The sequence below is a fragment of the Gavia stellata genome, chromosome 1 (assembly GCF_030936135.1).
Source record: "Gavia stellata isolate bGavSte3 chromosome 1, bGavSte3.hap2, whole genome shotgun sequence".
NCBI classification, from domain to species: Eukaryota; Metazoa; Chordata; class Aves; order Gaviiformes; family Gaviidae; genus Gavia; species Gavia stellata.
The window spans coordinates 98,001,806-98,021,194 of NC_082594.1; the positions used below are offsets into that span (position 1 = coordinate 98,001,806).

At 40.7% G+C, this 19,389-nt stretch overlaps 1 protein-coding gene across 2 annotated transcripts in view; it reads right to left on the bottom strand.

Annotated features, from left to right (window-relative positions):
• Window positions 1–4,899: 4,899 nt before the first annotated feature.
• Window positions 4,900–19,389, bottom strand: part of SLC37A1 (solute carrier family 37 member 1) — a 33,976-nt gene continuing 19,486 nt past the window's right edge. Inside the window, exons 10-19 of one of the 2 annotated variants that reach the window (XM_009817151.2) lie at window positions 18,755–18,886; window positions 17,074–17,164; window positions 15,557–15,619; window positions 13,704–13,789; window positions 13,012–13,060; window positions 12,098–12,171; window positions 10,513–10,591; window positions 9,814–9,911; window positions 7,451–7,503; window positions 4,900–6,826 (exon numbers count right to left, since the gene is read on the bottom strand). In XM_009817151.2, coding sequence (XP_009815453.2) covers window positions 6,811–6,826; window positions 7,451–7,503; window positions 9,814–9,911; window positions 10,513–10,591; window positions 12,098–12,171; window positions 13,012–13,060; window positions 13,704–13,789; window positions 15,557–15,619; window positions 17,074–17,164; window positions 18,755–18,886 — 741 coding nt within the window. In that variant the 3' untranslated portion in view covers window positions 4,900–6,810. Of the gene's footprint in view, window positions 6,827–7,450; window positions 7,504–8,411; window positions 8,440–9,813; window positions 9,912–10,512; window positions 10,592–12,097; window positions 12,172–13,011; window positions 13,061–13,703; window positions 13,790–15,556; window positions 15,620–17,073; window positions 17,165–18,754; window positions 18,887–19,389 lie in introns of those variants that run through there. The other variant, XM_059835634.1, reaches the window with a different exon arrangement.

A 19,389-nucleotide genomic window follows, 5' to 3' on the forward strand; every position in this document is an offset into this window, starting at 1 on the left:
TTCCTTCTGTGAATCTTTATGTGAAACTAACAAAAAAAATTAACTCAGTCATAGATGGCAAGCCACAAAAAGCCAGTTTTCTAACAAATACGAAATCTGCACCCTGCAATATTGGGGAAACCCTACAAATGCAAGGACAGGTTTATGCAAGAAAGTGAGTGACCTGTAGAAGTGAGGAATAATGAGAACTTAAGTTTTAGCTCAATTTTTTCTGTTGTATTTTTAAAAACACACTATAAATGTGATTAAAGCAGGAGATGGTGAATAAATTGAAACATCAGAGTAATTCAGGTTCTAAGATGTTTATTTTTGAAGCACTAACTCTAGCCCCAAGCCTAGATTCAAGTAACTAGAGTAATCTGAAGATGATGGAAGTAATTCAAAGTGGCCTGCACAGGGACAGGCCTGCACCTTCCCTGGAAAGGACATCCAAAATTTCAGTCCCACTCAGGTTCTCCACTAGCTGCTCATCCAACCCTGTGCCCAACCTGCCACCACACGAGCAAAGGAGCACGCTGATGCCAAAAAGTGAAAAATCAACTGAACGCTACTGGATGCAAGTCCTGCAATGGCTCCACAAGGACCTGCAGAAGCTCTCGGTCATTACAACACTGAGATAGGACATCACCCCAACCCTCAGAGGCATTTCTTACAAGCACAGCAACCAACTGGTTCCTGGAGAGAAAAAAATAAAAATTACAGATGTGAACACAAAAATGCCAAACTTCACATGAACCCTCTGGCGACTGAAAAATCAGAAGGTTGTTCAGGACAAAGCACCTATTTATCTTACAGTTTACGTACGCCTAAATAACATGTGGGAAGGGACCCAGCAGCTGAGCAGCTCCACATCCAGCCATGGCAGCCCTCTCCCCTCGGGATATGACCCTCGGGTGTCCCAGGCCCTCCTGAGGCCAAGCCCAGTGTCCGCCAGAGGCAGATGGGGAGAGCAGCCCCCTCGCTCCAGCCTGCAAATGCTGCTCAGCATGCGGGACCTTTGGGGTGAGGTGGGTTTTCCCCTCCCTTTTTTTAATCCCAACACCAGTTTGTCACCTCTTTGTAGTTTCCCAGTCAACTCAGTCTTTTGCGCTTTGCTGTCTTCCCATTTTTACCATTACCCCATCCCACGTTCACATTTCTATAGCACCCCAATGACACCCTGCATTTTAATTGTCATCACTTGATGTCCTCCTCTTTCATTTCCAAAATTGAACCACCTGTCTTTGCACTTCCTTTCTTTATCTGTAGCCAATTTTTCATACACAGAGGCCCTTGCTTTTTCAGATTAAATCTGTTCCAAGCTCCTGACTGCAGCCTTCTGCTGACTTACATTAATATGTACTTTACCTCCCTCTTTGGTTTTGTTTTGTTTTTGTTTTGTTTTTTTTTTTTTTAAAAAACCTCACTGACATGCAGATATACCTCGGGGCGGGGACACACACACGACAAGACACACACACGGGACGGGACATGGGACCAAGACATCGACTCACTTGTATTTATTTACATCTGGACAGTTATTTAACAGCTACAAGCAAGGATATTTTATGGATGTGCGTGTATGTACCCTTATTGTACGGCACAGAATACATGTATCAACTCGCAACCAGAAAGACAGTCCCTTACGATGTGAAGTCAGAGCGTAAATCATTCATTAAAAGAGTGCTTAAATATGTTCCATTTCTGAATGGCTGGAAAAGCTCAAAGTGAAGACTGTAATCAACAACCAAGAAGGAAATGTTTTTGCAATCCCATCTAAGTGAAACACATTACCTTGTGCATCAGCCTTTTAACAGCATTCCAATGTTTATACTTAGGTGGCAGCACACATGAAGTCAGTTTAGTGTCCTCCTCTGCCTGAAACAAACAACTGGACCAAAGGGAACATTGTGGAAATGTGGCTAAATATTTGTCAGCTGCTTTTATAAGAGAATGACAGACAGAAACCCTAGCCCCAGTATCATCACAAGGTGAAGAAAACATCCTTAGACTCCTCTGGGTAAGTACAGCATCAAAAGATACTTTCAGCATGCTTTTGACAGCTCATCTCCTGATGCAGGAGACAAGCAGGTGCCCTGAAATACGCCTAAAGAAAGTCTGGCTCTTGTATTCACAGTTTACGGAGCTGCGAAAGTTTCGCTGCAGCAGAAGGGTAACTGGTATACTACACCAAGAGAGAAATACAGAGGAAAAAATCAAAATAAACCCCAAGCATCAGCTGGTGGAATTAACTAATTCTCTCCTTATTCCAAACCAGAAGCTAACCAAAAGAAGGGAAACAAGGGAAAACCCAACATTTTATACCAATCAAGTTTATTAAACTCTGAGGCAGCATGACACGTAACACGACATTACAGTCACTGGACACCAGGCTGAAGCACACCAGGAGTTAAATCCTCTCCTTCCCCCTCCCCAGCTTTAAAGACGACAGTCAGATTTTTAACTCAGCACGGCAGTAAATGTAGTTCAAGGTTACCCAAGCCCCAGAGCACACAGATGCAAACCTCCCAGCCAAATGTCTACAGTCCCTCCACAGGCACGGCAGGCTGCGAGAGGAGGGCAGGAGGAAGAGTCGTACCATCGCGTGGCTAGTTTAGCAGAGAGCAAAACAAAATCAAAACAGACTTGCTCTAAGGTGAAAGTGACATAGTTCAGCAATCAGAACATCATATCAGATAAAGCTTGGGACAAATAATGAAATAATCTAATCTAACCTCCTATATAATGTGCAGGCCATAAAATTTCACTCAGACCAGAGAACATCACTGTTACGAATTCTGGGCCTCATCATTTGATGGGAATGTAAGCAATCATCCTCAAATTAATCCCATATGAAGAACAGTCGCATCCAACAGATCTAAACATCCTCTGATTTCATTTATACCGTCTTACGTCGACCTAATTTTGAGGAGCACTTCTCATATAAACAACCCCACACATCAGTTATTGGAGAAACCTACCAGCAGCAACCAAACACATTCCCAAGCGTAAACACAATGAGGTCAGCCAAAGTCTGAGGCAGTGTGACATTGGCACAAACACACATGGAGGACTGCCATTGTTATTCTGAGGATATTATGCCAGAAACACATGCAATAACCTCCCAAAGTGGATGGCAGAATCCCTTTTGGAATTTCCTAACCGGCAAAATATATAGGAGTAGGTGTATCAGTGCATGGAGCAGGTTAGCAGTTCAATTTAGAGGCAAAAGAAGTCTCAAAGTGACCTGTGAATACACCACCACCTTCCCTGCTACCTATTCATCTTTTTCCTACCCTATAAACAATGGACACAAACCTCCACTACTGCGTGTCCAGCAACTGCCAGGGTGCTCATCAGGGTACAAGTGCTCCGCTGGAGGCTCCTGCTCCGAATCAGGCAGAACAGAAACTTGGATCTGAATCTTCCTTCTCTAGTAAGATGCCCCAGCTATTATTTACCTATTCCTGGGAGGCACTTTGGGCACATTTTGATGAGAAATTCTGTCCAAGACCCTCAGACACCTTTTTCTAACCAGAAATTGTTTTCTTTTCCAAGCAGTTTTTCCCCAGCGCATCTGTCATTTTGGACATTGTATCTCTGGTAGAGACACACAAACGCCAAACATCATAACAGAATCAAGACAGTAAATGTTCAAGATGATTAGAGGTAGAGAGAAAAGATGAAGCTTTTCAATTTTAACTCCATATAAATTGAAGGGCAAGCAAAGCAGACAACAAAAAAAGTCACCTTAAAACTATGCTGTAAGAGCTGGACTCAGTCCCTGACTCAGGAGAGCGTCCTCCTTCCCTACTAGATTGAAATAAGGAAGCAGAATATACCCATCTAATGCAACTGATTGAAAATATTTACGTTATACAACCCACAGTCCCATGAAATGAAGAAAATTACATGTTCAGGTTGAGAAGGGCACTGTTTTCAAAACAAGGTTCTAATTTATTCTCCTAATGAACCATTTTCATTACCCTCACAAGAAACAGGAGCACTGTCCCAGCAGGGATACCTTCCACCCAATAAATGGAGCATTTCTTCATGGAGATGTAAAAGATAAAGTAATCAACATTTCTCATTTTAAAGAAGAGTATTTTTATTCAACACAGGACGGTAAATGAATAAAATTCACAATAACCAGCATTAAAAAACAACAAACCAACCCTGCAGTCATTTAAATTTGGCTTTACCTATTGGTCACTGACATTTCTACATATAAAATCTTGTCAGTCTTGCTCTTTTCCAGATTAATGGATATTGACCCTCGGCACTAACAAAACACACAGTTTATTCACAACTTGGGGGACCTTTGGGGTTGTTAAGAAAGAAAAGCAAATCTTTTTGTCCACAAATTTGTAACTGGGAGGAACTGAAATGCTGCATATCAGCAAGGAAGGAGACATTGGCCCACTATGAGTCCTAACTCTCTCCTGCGATTGATGGAAGGAAGGACTCAGGCCGGCACCTCCAACGTTGTCGTCATCCCATACCCGAGTCACCACAGTGCAAAAGCTATTCAAATAAATAAATAAATAACAGAAGCAGCCCCAACAAGTAGAACATGTAAAATCCAAAACACAGTTTACAACTTGTAACTGTTAAATACAACTGAAAGCATTTTAACCTCAGATTTCAGCCCATAGGGGACAGCCTCTCAAAATCTGAGTGCAGCAGAGTTTAAGAGTTTAAATTGTTTCCATAAACTAGTATATAGCTCTACATACCTTTTTGTGGGGAAAGGATTGACATCTTCAGCTAAAGAAGCCCTCCATCCTTCCCTCCCCACACGGCCATTGCAGTTGTGCGAGTACAGCTGTTTTGGGGTTGCAATGTTATTTCCCCCCCATCAGAGGCTAGATCAGCCCCCTGGGCTGGCTAGCAGTCCCCCAGAGAGTCAGCCTGGCCGAGCGAGGGGCAGTGTGCCACACCACTGGGATGGGAGTCCTTTCAAGTAACATTGCTGCAGAATTCTGTCGCATTTAACTACAGCCTAAAGTCCAAACACAGCACAGATTTGCAAATGCACATATTGAGTATCCCCACTGGTCTCAGCAGCTTTACTCAAAATGTGTGAAGTTAACCATTCATCTAGGTTAACTGCAGGGTCTGGGCCTATGTAGAGCTTTCACTTGAAAGGACTTTGGTGCCCTCCTTATGTCTTTGTGGGACTCAGGTCTTCCCTGTATCTCTGTTCAGCAAAACAGTTAAAAATGAACACTTACACTGTTCAAGTCAAGCATAAAGCACATGCTGAATCAAACCAGTAAAATAACTGATCAAAGACTGAAGAATTACAAAACAGCCCTGGAAATTAAGTGTTGTGCCAGCACATGGAACAACACCAGCAGCCGATGAGAACATTTCTCCATGTTTTGCAGGGCTATTTTAAAGAGTGCTGTTTTGTTAATCAAGTGTAAAGACTACTGCATTATTTCATAAAACTTAGAGCATAGTTCAGAACAAGACATATGCCTAGAGCTTTAATAAATACAGTTAAGAATAATACAGTTTAAATTATCTAGCCTTCATGATCTAAGTATAAACACCTCATACAAAAAAATTTCCTTTTTACTGTGTACATCTTAAAAAAAAATCACAGAAACATCTGTTCTACAAAGGAGACAGCTATACAAAGAAATGATATGTTTCGAAGACATTAAACCATCTATTTGCTGGGTAACACTAGTTACTGAAATGTTCTCTTACAGCCTACCACCTAGGTAATTTTTCTTTTCTGATATAAACATATTTTGGCTCTCAATCTGAGATTCAGAGCCACTTGAAACTAGCCACTTGAAAGATTTCTGGTTATTAAGGCCCTGATCTGACGATGAAGTCCATGTGCACACACCAGTGCTGTTCCCAACAGAGATCACTGTGGCAGCAGGCACTGAACCAGCTCATCTGTTCAATCCTGTGGTGCTAAAGTATGACAGCTCACAGTTCTCTACCACCTCAAAGGAACAACCTCTCATTTCAACCCAGCCTAGAGGAGCAGCACAACAATTACATGACATTCGCACAACCAGTTTATAATGCCCTGAAAATCATTAGAGCTCCCCACTGGAAATTCTGACTCATAATCTACTTTTTGTTGCTTAGGACTCCTTTTTGCACAATCCTAATTAAGGACTAACATCCATCCAGAGAGTCTGAAAACTGCTAACTGTGATACACCGCAACAGTAAATTCCATTTCATTACCTACCAAAAGGCTGGATGTTGTCCTTGGGATTATAACTAGTGCTGTAGTTAAAAACTAATAATACAGTGAGGTTGTTATTGTCTGAGCAGCTTCAAAATACTAGTAGCAGTGCATCTTAATAACCAGCTGGTATTGTCCTCTATAAAGCGATACTCTCAAAGTGCGCAAGATGACATAAGGGATAGATACTTTGCTCACTGACGTTGCGATGTTTCACTGCTAGACTGTCTTATTATTTCAACTTCCTTCTGCTCTAGTTTTGACTTAGTTTTGGAAAATACACAGTGCAACATTTTAATTAAAAACATCCTATCAAAAGAAATAAAAAGGCACTTGGTATTTCTCTTTGGCTCAGTTGAGGTGCGCTGCTAAAACCTTCCCACAGTTCCTGTCTCTTCATCTGATGAATAGTTGCCATCCTGAGGTACTTATTCATGTGCAAAAATAAGAGCTTCAGGGATTTACCAGTTGCATTTCTCACATTGCTTCCAGTAAACGTGCAAAGTTCTTCACCAAACAGAACCTCTTAAATATAGAATGATGCATTCCATGAAGTTTTTTTCAGGGAAGAGCTCTGATCAGTTACACAGTCCTTATTCCAACTCTGGTCTTAGCTCAGTGTTCTTTAAACCTGGGAAAGAACAGCAATCAAGCAGGAAAAGTTGAGGTGTGAGGCATAACAGCCACTAACTTAAAAACTGCAGGATCCATCCCCTGCTATGCGTTTTTCTATTATTGGTCCATTTTACTTTTCCAGAATTACAGCCGAAGGGCCCAATGTAGATTTTGATTACACAACTGTAACTCCATTGATTCAGTGGATTGTTTTTTCTCAATTCAAAACAATGTAAACTCAGTTTCCCTTTCCTTTAAGGAGACCTTTTGGAAAAAGTTACATTTGAAACTATTAAAAAACACAGCAAGCAATGAAGTAGCTTCTTATCCTCACCTGGATGCTCTGACAAAAACCCAGGAAGATTACATATTTGGGAAAAAAACCAAACAACAACTAAGAGAACATGACAGAGAAACCTGTTTTCAGATGCTTTTCAAAATAAGATGTTCTGAAGAAAAACGTTCATGATTTGAAAACATCAAAATGAGATTACTCTTTTGAAGCAAAATGAAAACAGACAGAAATGGACATACAGAACCTTAACACATGTTCAGTCTACATCAAGGTATTATGGGGAAAAGGCTTAGTAACATGTTTTTAAACTGCTGTTAAAGAACAATAGCTGTGCATAACACTTACAGGGTATGATCTGCGTTACACCGAAGTTCCTTCTGAATAAGACGGAGTAAGAACTGTAAAAACAGTCACAGTATCTGTGTTAATATCTATACAAATACACAAATAAACTAAGTTGCAGGATAAGATGCACACTTATTCAAAGAGTTCCTCATTTGAAACATTACCCTGTAATGTTGAACTCACTTAAAAAAAATAAGTCAAAAGATTTACAGTTGCTCAGTCAATGTTTGGAAGAGGAGTTTTCACAATGAATAGGCAAGAGGAAAATAATTTCCTTTTCGCAACCAAGAGATCAATTTCTTCGTGAAAACCAGAATGGCTTTCCAAAGTTACTTTACTAGCAGATGCGTACAGAAACCAGCAGAGGGAACCCAAGACTTCAAGAAAATATGGCAGATAAAAATTCTCGCGCATAAAAGTATTTTAGCTGCTATTCTGAAAAACAGCTTTAATCGCACAAGTAATCAAGATTAGTGAAGTCAGTCGTGTTTACTTGTGTGTGCAGGATCAGGACTTTCAAGTGAACTTTAAAAGGTGTACTAAGATAGTACCCAAGAAAGTGATTTTACAAATAAAATTTGGCAATTCCCACGTACATTAAAGACAGAATTAGAACTTCCAGGATTCCTCACTGTTACAGGTTTCCCTGTCCTCAGAGTCTCACTGTTATAAATGGAAGTTTCTTCACTATTGTAAGTATCGGTGTTTTTAGAAGTTAAACCTTTCAGGGGTATGTGAGTGGCCAAGCATGACAGAACTGAATACCACTTAAAAGGCTAATGACCCTCCAGATATCTTTGAAGAAATAACGTTGAACACAGGCATCTATATGCTGGACTGCAAACAGGAAAAGCAGAACAAGAGTTACAAAAACCAGGATTTATTACAACAGCACAGAGTCAACCCTCTCAAAAGCAGAGCTTTACAAAGGCATTTTAACTGATGCTGCAAAGAAACGCTGGATTTTTTCATTTGGTTTTAATAAATAACTGTAAAAGAAAAAAAGCAGAGCTTTAAGTCTACTTGGGAAAACTACAACAATCTCCCAAACCTCACTCTGCAGCATGGAATATTTAATAATGAAAACAGCACAAATCAGGATTTATAGAGCTGTTGAATACCAGTGGCAACATACTTCAACTATTAACTTACTTAATTTATTTACTTAATTTCCAGAGCTTTCACATCTTAAATGTGGAAAAATTTACTTTAAAATGTTGGTTTTAACTTGAATTTAGGAAAAAAAGCCTCAATTGTAACTCAAAGCAAGATGTCCTGCTTTCCTTGTGTCAGGAAAGAGTGGTCTGACACACTCAGTATTAGCTCCTCTGCCCGAGCACAGAGTTCAGTGCAATACCATGCATGCACAGGGTTTTGTCTGGGCACAGCCAGTACAGAAGAAGGAGTATTTCTGAAGTGTTTCACAGTCACCCTACCCTTTCATGAGCACTTCTACCCAGGACTTCAAAAGGAGAGGATTAGCAGCTGACACTTCAGGACATCTCTGAGGTAGTCATAGCAGCATTCTGCTCTGCTGGAGAACAAAGCTGGTACAGATGCCTGCCAGGGAAATCCGTGGCAAATGAAAAACGTAACCTACAGGCTAACCTACAGGTGGGTGCAGCAAGACTGACTTAAAAGGTGCAGCAAGACTTGCCTTGCCTCATCACATGTCTTTTTCGGTCTTTAAAAGCAAAGCAGGGCAAGTCAGAAGTGAAAAAAATAAAACCTTCTCACATCTTCCTATCAATCACACAGGACCTCAGACAGGAGAAAAAAGGAAAATGGATGTGCTTTGTACCAAGCCACCACATGTGTGTTGCACTCCTATTCCCTAAACATCTGCTCCTGGTTACTGTCAAAAGTTAGGATGCCAGTTTTTTGTCTAACTTAGTACTGCAGTCTTAGGGCCCATCTGGAGAATGTGATGTATTAACTTTCAACAGCTTCATTACTGCGGTGCTTTTGGTGATACAGCTATGTAGCAAAACATTTGTTACCACTTTGCTAAACCAGCTTTAAAGAAAACAGAAGTAATTCTTCCTTGAGTAGAATCTGAGGCATCTTCTAGGTCTATACATGAAGGTTTACTTACAATTATGCCTGCTGCAGTCTGCACAGCCAGCAATTAACAGATGTGTATTTGCTCAGAAATTGAAGTGCATCAGAACTAATCTGCACTTTTGATTAAAATTAGATGAGAATTTCAAAATGAGCAAATTTGCTCTTTAATTGAAAATTTCCTACACAATTAGAAGTTTCTTATAAGATGGAGTATTGAAATTGCAAAAGGAAAATTTGCATTTTAAGACAGTTTAGTGCAAAGGAAATACAAGGCAACTAAATAGTATTTTTAGACTTACTAGCAAGGCACATGCATCTGCCACCATGAGCATGTAAAACACGTTGTTCCAACCAGATGGGGAAATAAGACCAGCTAAGAGAGGCCCCAAAGCTGCACCTAAAATATGATATTGATATTGTCAAAATGATGCAACGTAAGATTTACTACGCTGAAAGACAGTTATTCTGAGTTAGAATAGCAATTTCTCCACCTAGTTAACTCAGTATTACCTTATGTATTAAAAGGTCCCAGAAAGTGCAAAACATTACTGGTACAGCTGCAAGCCAATGGGAAACCTAACACAGGGGAAACTGGAAGACTAGAAGTTTGAGAAGTGCCTGCCTCTGGCTCAACAAAATGCCCAGCCAGTATTAAGCTGAATCCTACTCAATTTTCCCTTCCACATACCAGTGTGGAGGGCATGAATAAAATATCCCTGATCTCAGAAACAGCCCAATGGCATCTATTTTTGCTGTCTGTGCCCAGTATCAGTCTACCACCCTCTTCCTTCCTCCTTCCCTCAGGTGTGGGACTAAGGCTAAGTTTAAGGCTAAGTGTTTAAGGCTAAGTTTGTTCTACTCGCCATTTCCAAAGCTGTGATGAGTCATGGCAAAATGTGAACTGGAGAGAGCCTAGTTTCTCGAGAGCCTAGTTTCTCAAAGATCTTTTGTTTTAACCTACCACAGCTAAGGCAGGCTACCTTACAGCTCTGGCTTACCTACAGATCCCGTTCCGTCAATGATTGCTGTCACTGTGGACAAGGCTCTTGCATTCCCTTTCAGGCTTTTATGGGTACCCTAAAATGACAAAGACTGCTTAGACCCATCCTGAGCTGAACTTCAAAAACACCCTTACAACATCATCTAGCTCACACCCCTCCACATTAGATGCACATTGTGAAGATGCCTTAAATATCCTAGCTCAGACCCTTTTATCACTACTTAAAGAAGCCTTCTACCCCATCAACCTGTTGCCTACAGCATTTCCCTTTATTAAATCATGTTTCTTAAACCACAGGAGCCAAGAAGCTTTCCCCTTCTGCACATTGTGTATTCAAACAAGTATGGCACTTCAGCTTTGCATTATGCTGCAAGGCTGTTTCCATGGCCCGCTTTTCCCCTGCTAATACAGCAAAGCTGTGTGGAACAAAAAAAATAAAAAATAGTCACTGCTGTGACAGGAATACTAGAGTACCGGAATTATGAATGTATACGGAAATGCTAATTCAGAGAATTCTTGAGCCAAAAGAAGCTGTTCAGTCCCAATTTTAGAAGCCAGGTCTTCAGAACAAAACAACTGATAAAGGGAGTAACTTAGTAGAAAGACAGAAAAACTGAATACTTAGAGAACTGCCAAGACACACAGTCCTTTATCTCCAGTACACTGAGGAAATCCAGTCAGGTAATCAGCAATTTACATTTGCTTGTGTCAGATGTTTGATTGCTGAGAACCTAGGAACTGGTTGGCAGTTTCAAAACTCTTCCCAAGGGCCAGGTAGGTATCTTGCAAAGTCAGGCCCCACTTTCTAGCTAGCAGCCCGTTCAACAAGGCTAAAGATAAAATGGGCAATGCACGGTGGGCTGCTTTGTCTTGCCAAGACCTCCAAGCCAAGGACAGGGCTACAGAAGAAGTTTGGAGATTTCTGTCCTGCTACTTTTCCTGTATTTAGACCATTTGTTGTTAGAGGAGTTTTGCCTCTTGCTTGGAGCCGTAAGGAATGAGGACCTTTGAAAGCAACCTTCCAAAGCCTAGCTAATGAAAGGTACCAGGGTCAATGTTTTCACACAGCATTTATGACTGACTGACCTGATCCAGCTGGAAGTGCCGGCAACCAGAGTAACAGTACAAGAGAGGGCAGAGGGTAGCATGGACAAAAGTAAGGGTACGTGCCATGTATAGCTTTCCGCACTGATAGGAGTAAAGTCTCCAGCTCATCTCTCACACAGACACAGCCTCTCCCCTCATTTAAAGATGCCAAGTATAAAAGGGGAGAAAGCACCTGTACAGAGTTCACCTTGCACTCAACCTTCACATTCGCTTTGGGCTGTCATCCACAAGATTTGGGCTGTCTTGTTAGTAGACAAGAATAATTTAGAAGCCTCTCACAAGCATGACACTCACTCATACTAATAAATGAACTCTAAAACAACCCCAATGGCCCAAGTTCAGCACTGCCTATCCAGCTCCTTATCCCTTTGCTTTGGGACAATGAAGCCCCTTCACTGACGACCCTTCAGAAGTCAAAGGGCTCTCTCTGGAGGCCAAAGCTGCTACATCGGAAGCAGAGGGGAAGCCAAACTCACCAAGTCAGCAGAGACAGCAGTGGTGATCAGTGCATAAGGGCCATTCACCAGGGCACCGCTGATAAGCAGCATCACTGTTGCAAATTGGACAAAAATGGAAAACGTGAGTTGCCCGAAAGACTGTTAACCGTAACAGGAGACATCATAGCCTATGGTTCTCAGATGGTTTAATCCTTCCTTGGCTCCCCTGACCCCATTACAGAATTGGGAAAGGAGGAAAAGCAACATCCATTCCTATCTCCCTTCAATGCTTACTCCATGATGTGAATTTGCAAATGTAACAGGAGATGGGGCTGAGTCAAAAGGCACTTCCCAGGGCTCTTATTGATCCTGGTAGGCCAGAGAAAGGGGAAAATCTGACCAAACTGAGCCTAAGAGCAGGGGATGCTCACAGGATGCACCCATAAGCCCCTTCTCTGCTTGTACAGCACCAAGCACCAGAGGGCCCTAAAACTTAACAAGGCCTTTAGGAAGGTGAGACACTACTGTCAGCACTCTTGTTTCAACTTCTGTTTTGAGGTAACAGACAGAAAGCCGCAAGTGAATTCAGCCTATACAAGTAAAGCTAACGTTGCTGTCAAAAGTACTACAAGTAGTCTTTAAACACCTCTGACATTTGGCATAGGGAATAAAACAAAGCCTGTGCTGACACAACAAGCTCTGGAAAGATGACTAATGATATTAACTAAATCACTGTCCCATGCCACCCTTTACTGATTTCCTAGCCTGCCTCTGCCCCACCCCTTACCCTGTAAAAAGCCTGCAAGACGAAGTCTAGGGAATTTGATTCCATACTTCCTCCTCTCAGGGAAAATATAAAATAAAATTTAAGAAAACAAAATGAAAAAGCATCAAAGGATCATAAATTAAAAGTTCACAGAAAGCCAAGCAGAAAATAATTTTAAAATACTCACCTACAGTAGCCTCAAGGCCCATTTTACTGACTGCAGAGAACATGTACAACTGTGAAGATGAAAAACCAAACATGTTGAATACCAACATATGGACTAATCCTAGGTTCCCCATTTTCCCCATGTTAACTACAAAATATCTTAGTCGGTATTACGTGAAAGCTAGTTCTAGGTTTTACGAAACCCTTTTAGACCACAGCAGAATGCTTGTCTGCTTGGACACAGGAGGGAGATAAGGGGTATGCTCCTATTCCCCAGTATGTCCTTTCAGAAGAAAGGGCTGTGTTATGAGACCACTCAATTTTAAACTCTCAAATTGCCAGCTTCAACACAGCACTGCTCACAAAAGAATCAAAGAAAAATGCATCTCCTATGTCCAACTGCCAGTTTTCCAACAGTTATAGCACAGAAATTTTAGCCTTCAAGCAGCTAAAATTTTGGCTAAGAACTGAACATCAAATTTTACATGAGAGTGATAAACCTTCCATATAATCTTGTAACAAGCAATACGTTAGACTTGTTTGCTTGTTTAGTAAAGGCAGCCCCAATGTCTACACTTGCTCATATGCTCAACTTTTCATGCCAGCTTTTAGGCTGGCCTAAACTATATCCAAGTTAGAAGATGCTGTCTGCAGAACTTCCCAAGGAATGCTGTCAAACTCTCAGCCACAGCTGTAAGAGGTGCAAATTCTTACAGTGGGTGCTGCAAGCAGTAACATCATTCCGCAGGTTGATGCCCTCTTCTCCAGTCTGTCTGAAATCAGGCCTGCCAAAATTCCACCTGAAAGAAGACATAGGTGTGTGAGGAAAACACTCTGTGCATGTTTTACACAAAAGACACGTTATACTTAATGTAACCCAACCCAGATTAAAACAATAGGCTAGGACATTTAATATACAATTATTCACAGCAGCACAGAGCATGAGATTGACAACATAATTCACACTTAGCAATATCCTTATTAACCCAATCAGTTTTGACTTGAAAGATAACAGAAGCAGACAGTTGTTCTTCCTCATTGTTTATTCCAACCAAATATCCAAGATGACAAGGGTGGGGGCAGAATAGAGATGGAAGAATTATTTAGAAATCTTTGTTCTGCTGCTTTTGAATGCAAAAAGCCTTTTCTGCAGGTGCCACATGGCCCCACTGCTGGCATTCTGGAATCCAGCTGTGCCCAGCTACTCACTGGTCTCTTAACTCCTCATATGCAACAGTAAACTTGGCTCTCAAGTTCTCTGTCCATGTCGCACTGCAACCAGGGGAAATGAGTTATTCTAGATCTTGGGGCAAATGAAATACTTGGTACTCCTGGCGGCCACTCCAGGCTCTTTAATTTTCCCTACGTCTTGTGTTTGCCAACAACTGTACACAGAAGTACTAATCAGAGTGTGTGGCAGGAGGGGACTGGAAGGTCTGAGGGAAGGAGCTACCAAAATGATATGAAGGGAACTTGGTACAGGGAGAAGGAAAGGAAGTTCTCTGGATTCTCCAGATTCCTAAATATTGCTGGGCCTGCCTCTCCCTTCCCTGCTGCCCACATCCGAAGTGTTCACATCCCACTTGAATTTAAATGTAAATGCCAAAGGTTCAAGCAGCACTGGCACATTGTAAAGCCTGTATTCACAGTGGAATAAGATGCTGCTGAAAGAAGTCACCCACATCTCTAAGGTACTACTGATTCTGGCTTCTAGCTATCTGGCATGAAATAAGCAGCGAGAAATGGCACAAGTCACATCCAGCACAAGACTAGAACAGTAACTGCAACACACCTTGACACCTGCATCTTGAACTATCGGGGTCTAGATAGCCCTTGATCCAGTGAAACTTCTCCATCATGAGCATAATTTTCCAATAGACTGATACAGGGCTTATTTCCGTAAGGGAACTGGGAGAGGTGGAGAGGGGATGGGTGTGTGGGGGTGTGTGTGTGTGTCAGCCGGGCATCAAGATGATGATGCTTGTTTTATCGTGAGCTACAGTGTCTGCACTGGCATAAAAATGTAATTATTCAGTGGTCACCTCAGAAATTACAAAGGAATAGTCTCATCCTTATTATTACTACAATCTCCCAATTTTATCACATACAGTTATATGAGGCATCAACCAAAACACCTGTGGCCATTCACCTCTGTGCCCACAAAAAATACACAACTGTACAAGCTGGGATAGTTCTGTTACGTTAGAACAACAAAAGGAAGATATTTTGACAGGTGGTGTGACCAAGACTCAGGGGCCAGAGCTGATGGAGCTAAATAGCAGATTCCATAATATTTGGCTCTTACAATCTGTACTGGACAGTATCACTGGCTCTGTGAGTTGTTCAATTTAAAGATATTTTCCTAGGTTTTCAACAACCAAGCCAGCTCTCAACTTAGTACCTTTACTGCCAATCTTCTTCAGTGGACATAAGGCAAAGATTAATAATTTATGTAAGCTGTGTGTACCATTATTATATAATTATTATATATAATATATATTATACAAGGGTGTGTACCATTATATATTAATATTCCACAGGATGAAATATTAATATATAAAACTTACCAAAGATTCCACCCACATCAAACAGTGTAGAAAGGTCCCCAGCTCTTTTGGCATCAAGATGCTCTAGTGACAGAAGAAAAGTATTTGTCTCATTTCCAGACTACAAAACGTAGAAATCTCAACACCGTCTTGTCATGCTAGGATAAAGGCATCTTACGGCATTATTGTTTGTTCACAGGAGTAAGCTACCATAAGCTGTCATTGTATATGACAAATAAGAATGTATCATAACTGGGTATTCAGGGATACAGTCTTTCGAATGCAATTACACTCATGGCAGGACATTTTACCACTTTAACTATAGATACAGTCCAAGCAATAGAGCTGTTGATTGTTAAAGTCTGGACTAACAATACTTCCATTTGTGAATAGCCACAGATTCATAAGCAGTTAACAAATGCTCGTGAGGCTCTTTGCTCTAAAAGCATGATTAGTGTACGTTTGGATCACTTACAGAGCCCCATCCTGGAGGCCTCCATCACATGACCAGTAATATTCATCACTAAATTATGTCTGGCAACCCTGCTTGGCACAACATGCACTGTGCAGTTTATAGGGACTATGAAGAAACAGCGATTTTCTTAACTCCACTGTTCGCACATACTAATATTTAGTCTAATGTAGTTACTGATATGCTATGGGGTCAGGTTTGCAAAAGTACATCAGGAAGTTGGGCAACTCAGTCCTATTGTGTTAAGTGTGAAGTTTCAAAAGGAGATGAATTAAAAAAAATACCAAAAGGGGTTTAGAAAAAGTCTTTGAAATACATTTGAAAGAGCAGTATGTGCTAAACCAGTGGGGTCAGTAGCACTACCATAACCTCACCAACATCTGCCACAGCACAGATGACAGTACTGTGGTAAATATCTTAGGAAGATAGTTCTTCTATTAAAAGCCCACTGCTTTCAAGGTATCCAGTCCTGCAGGAGCACAACAGCCTTTAGCTATAGGATCTGCAGCTCTATGTGTTTTCATAGGGTGTTCAACCTGTCTCTCTCTGCTGGTTGTTACTGCCATACTTGTCCAGCACAGCTTTTTTGATAGCTGGGAGTTTAAAGGTCACATCATGGCTCACAAGAACATGAATTTCTCTGGCTAGGGAGAGCTTCTTTCTCTGCACTCTACAGCACAAAACAAAAAAGCAGTACTGAACAGACAAAGAAGCTCATTTAGATTTTTTGTATATGTTTTAATATGGCACTTCAATCATGTAAAAACATTATTAGAAAGTAAACATTTCTGACTGGTTTGCAAGAGCCAAAGACACAGTATTGTTGCTTGGAATTGCTGAAGATAAGCCAGATTCCTCTTTTGTTTGCTTGATTTGAAAATGCCTTCTCATAATACTGAATTTATAAAATTGAGAAATATGTTAGTTGGTGACTTACAAATCTCCTGCTACTGTAGCAAAGATAGCTTATTTCAGAAGCAGTAATGTTTATTTTTGTATTATCTCAAGTTTTTATTCCTAGACACTTTGTAGTCATAATTCTGTATCCCCTTACTGTGATACTTACCTACATTTGTAATATAGAGGGGAAGCCAGAAGAGGAAAGTATAGCTCACCAGCTTTGCAAACAGAAGACAAAGGGAGAACTCTATGACTCCCTGAGAGAATAAAGAAAATACGAAGTTAGTATCTTGATAGAGGCTGCTATTTACTTTCAAAGACCATTATGAAAATGGTTTCTAAGCAGCATTTAGGCTTTTCTTTTTCTCTCAAGAATTCCCAAGAAGCATTCTTTGCCTGAGAGCACAAAGCTTACAATCAGAGCAGACTATGGTATTTTACTTAGATGTTTTCTCTTCTCCTAATTGTACTGAACTGACTGAAGAGAGAACACCAAAATTAACAGGAAGGATTTGATATTGTTTGGGACACCTGCATCATTTATTTTCCTCATGTAAAGAGTTTTTATACAGCATTATAGCAGATTTGGAGTGTATTCCAGAGAAATTGGCATATTTTTGTGTTCTTTAGATCCATCCTTCAGATGGGTCTAAGATTTCTCCCTTATTGTTTAACTCTTTACAAAAATCCAGTTAACCAGTATGACACAGTTCAAATCAGTATATGTTAAAGGCACACTATAGACAGGGCATACGACTATTTAAAATACTCATTTGTTCCATCCTCTTTCCTGCTGGGTGTATGAAAAGTATACTACTGCAAAGAGTTGCAACCAAACTGCCAAATTAACCTATCTTCATTCCCCTCGCCATCTGATATAGTTTTGTTTGAAACCGGATTTCCTAAGTCCCTGGTATGGAGTACTGCATTTATCAGCATGGACAACACACATACACAGCTCGCTCTGCTCTACATATGGCTGTGACCCTTCCCAACAACAGGCAGGAAAAATACCACAGAGTTACAGAGATTCCAAGTGGCAGCAGCAGCAATTTTTCTACCTGTTACTTCCACTTTGCCACAGGAAAAACAGTTGAGACAGAGGACCAGACTGGACAGGATGAGAAGATGCAGGAATACAGTGGTTTGGTTCTGGAGACTTCTTCCCCTACCTTTACACCTGGTCCAAATCAATTTGCATATAATTCTACTTGTGCAACCTACTGAAGCTGCTAGGCTTTAAAGCTGAGAGGACAATCAAGGATGATAGTCCTTGACCTAAAGGAAACTTCCTTTCCTTTTACCAGCAGTCCGAACATTTGGGCTGTCTGAAACTTCTCAATATAAACCATACAAGAGATTAAAATTAAAGCTTTTAAAAACAATGTTGAGGAGTGTAAAAGGGAAGCCATGGAAGGAGGCTACTTAGAGACTCAGCCTGGTATTCCATCCTTAATACCCATGCGTCATTAACTAAGACCAATAAACTTTCACATTATAGGCTACTCCAGTATTAGTTATAATGAGGTGGGGAAAAAAAAGCAGTTTATATGGGTACTGGCGCCTAGATACTTGTAGTTTCTAAGATGCAACCAATGAGCTTATGCCATCTGCTTACTGGGGAAGAGAGTACTCTTGTATTGATTTTCACTCCTCCTCTGAGAGGGGCCCACCTTGTCTTGTGTACCAGATTCTGCTTTAGCCTATATACACCAGAGTTGTCAATCAAAGCTTGTGATGCAAAGTTAATGTCATCTACCACTCCACCTAGAACTTCATGGAAATACGAATTCTGGAGGCAAAACTTAATTCTTAGAGGAACAGGCAAGAATAGCATGTGTACTCACAGGTATTCGCAAAGCCCCAAGGAAGCTGATAGCTGATGTCCTATGACTACCTTCCCCAGTGACCACAGTGCTGGAGTTCAGTGACACACTGCAGTTTTCACTGTCAATAAGCAAACGCTGCATCTCTGGATCCTGCAATTTTCCCCAGCAACACCATATGAAAAACAAAGGAACAGTTCATTAAAACACATATCAAGGAGTCAATAATCCAAAATATTTAACACCCCCTCCCCCTATTTTATCACAGGAAGTTACAGCTTTTAAAGATCTGTTGATTTGGATATACAGAGTATATATAGAGAGTATAGAGTATATACAGAATATCAGGTGAAACAATCCTGGTTGTTTATGTCTAACTGCATACACGCCATTATGGAATCAAGTTTCTCTTCTACTGTGGCACAATTTCAAGTTGCAAAAAACACAGAGTACAGTTTAATGGAACAAAACAATTTCCAGTCTTTCCTTACCCCACTATGTAAATGTGGTCTAATTAAAACTGACAATCTACTGAGTATTACAACTCATTTCTGTATAAAAGCATGCATTATCTTCCTTCTGTACAAATATTAAGCCCATTTTTCAGACTCTGTAACATCATCTTATTCACCAATTTAAACACAGGCCATCTTTCC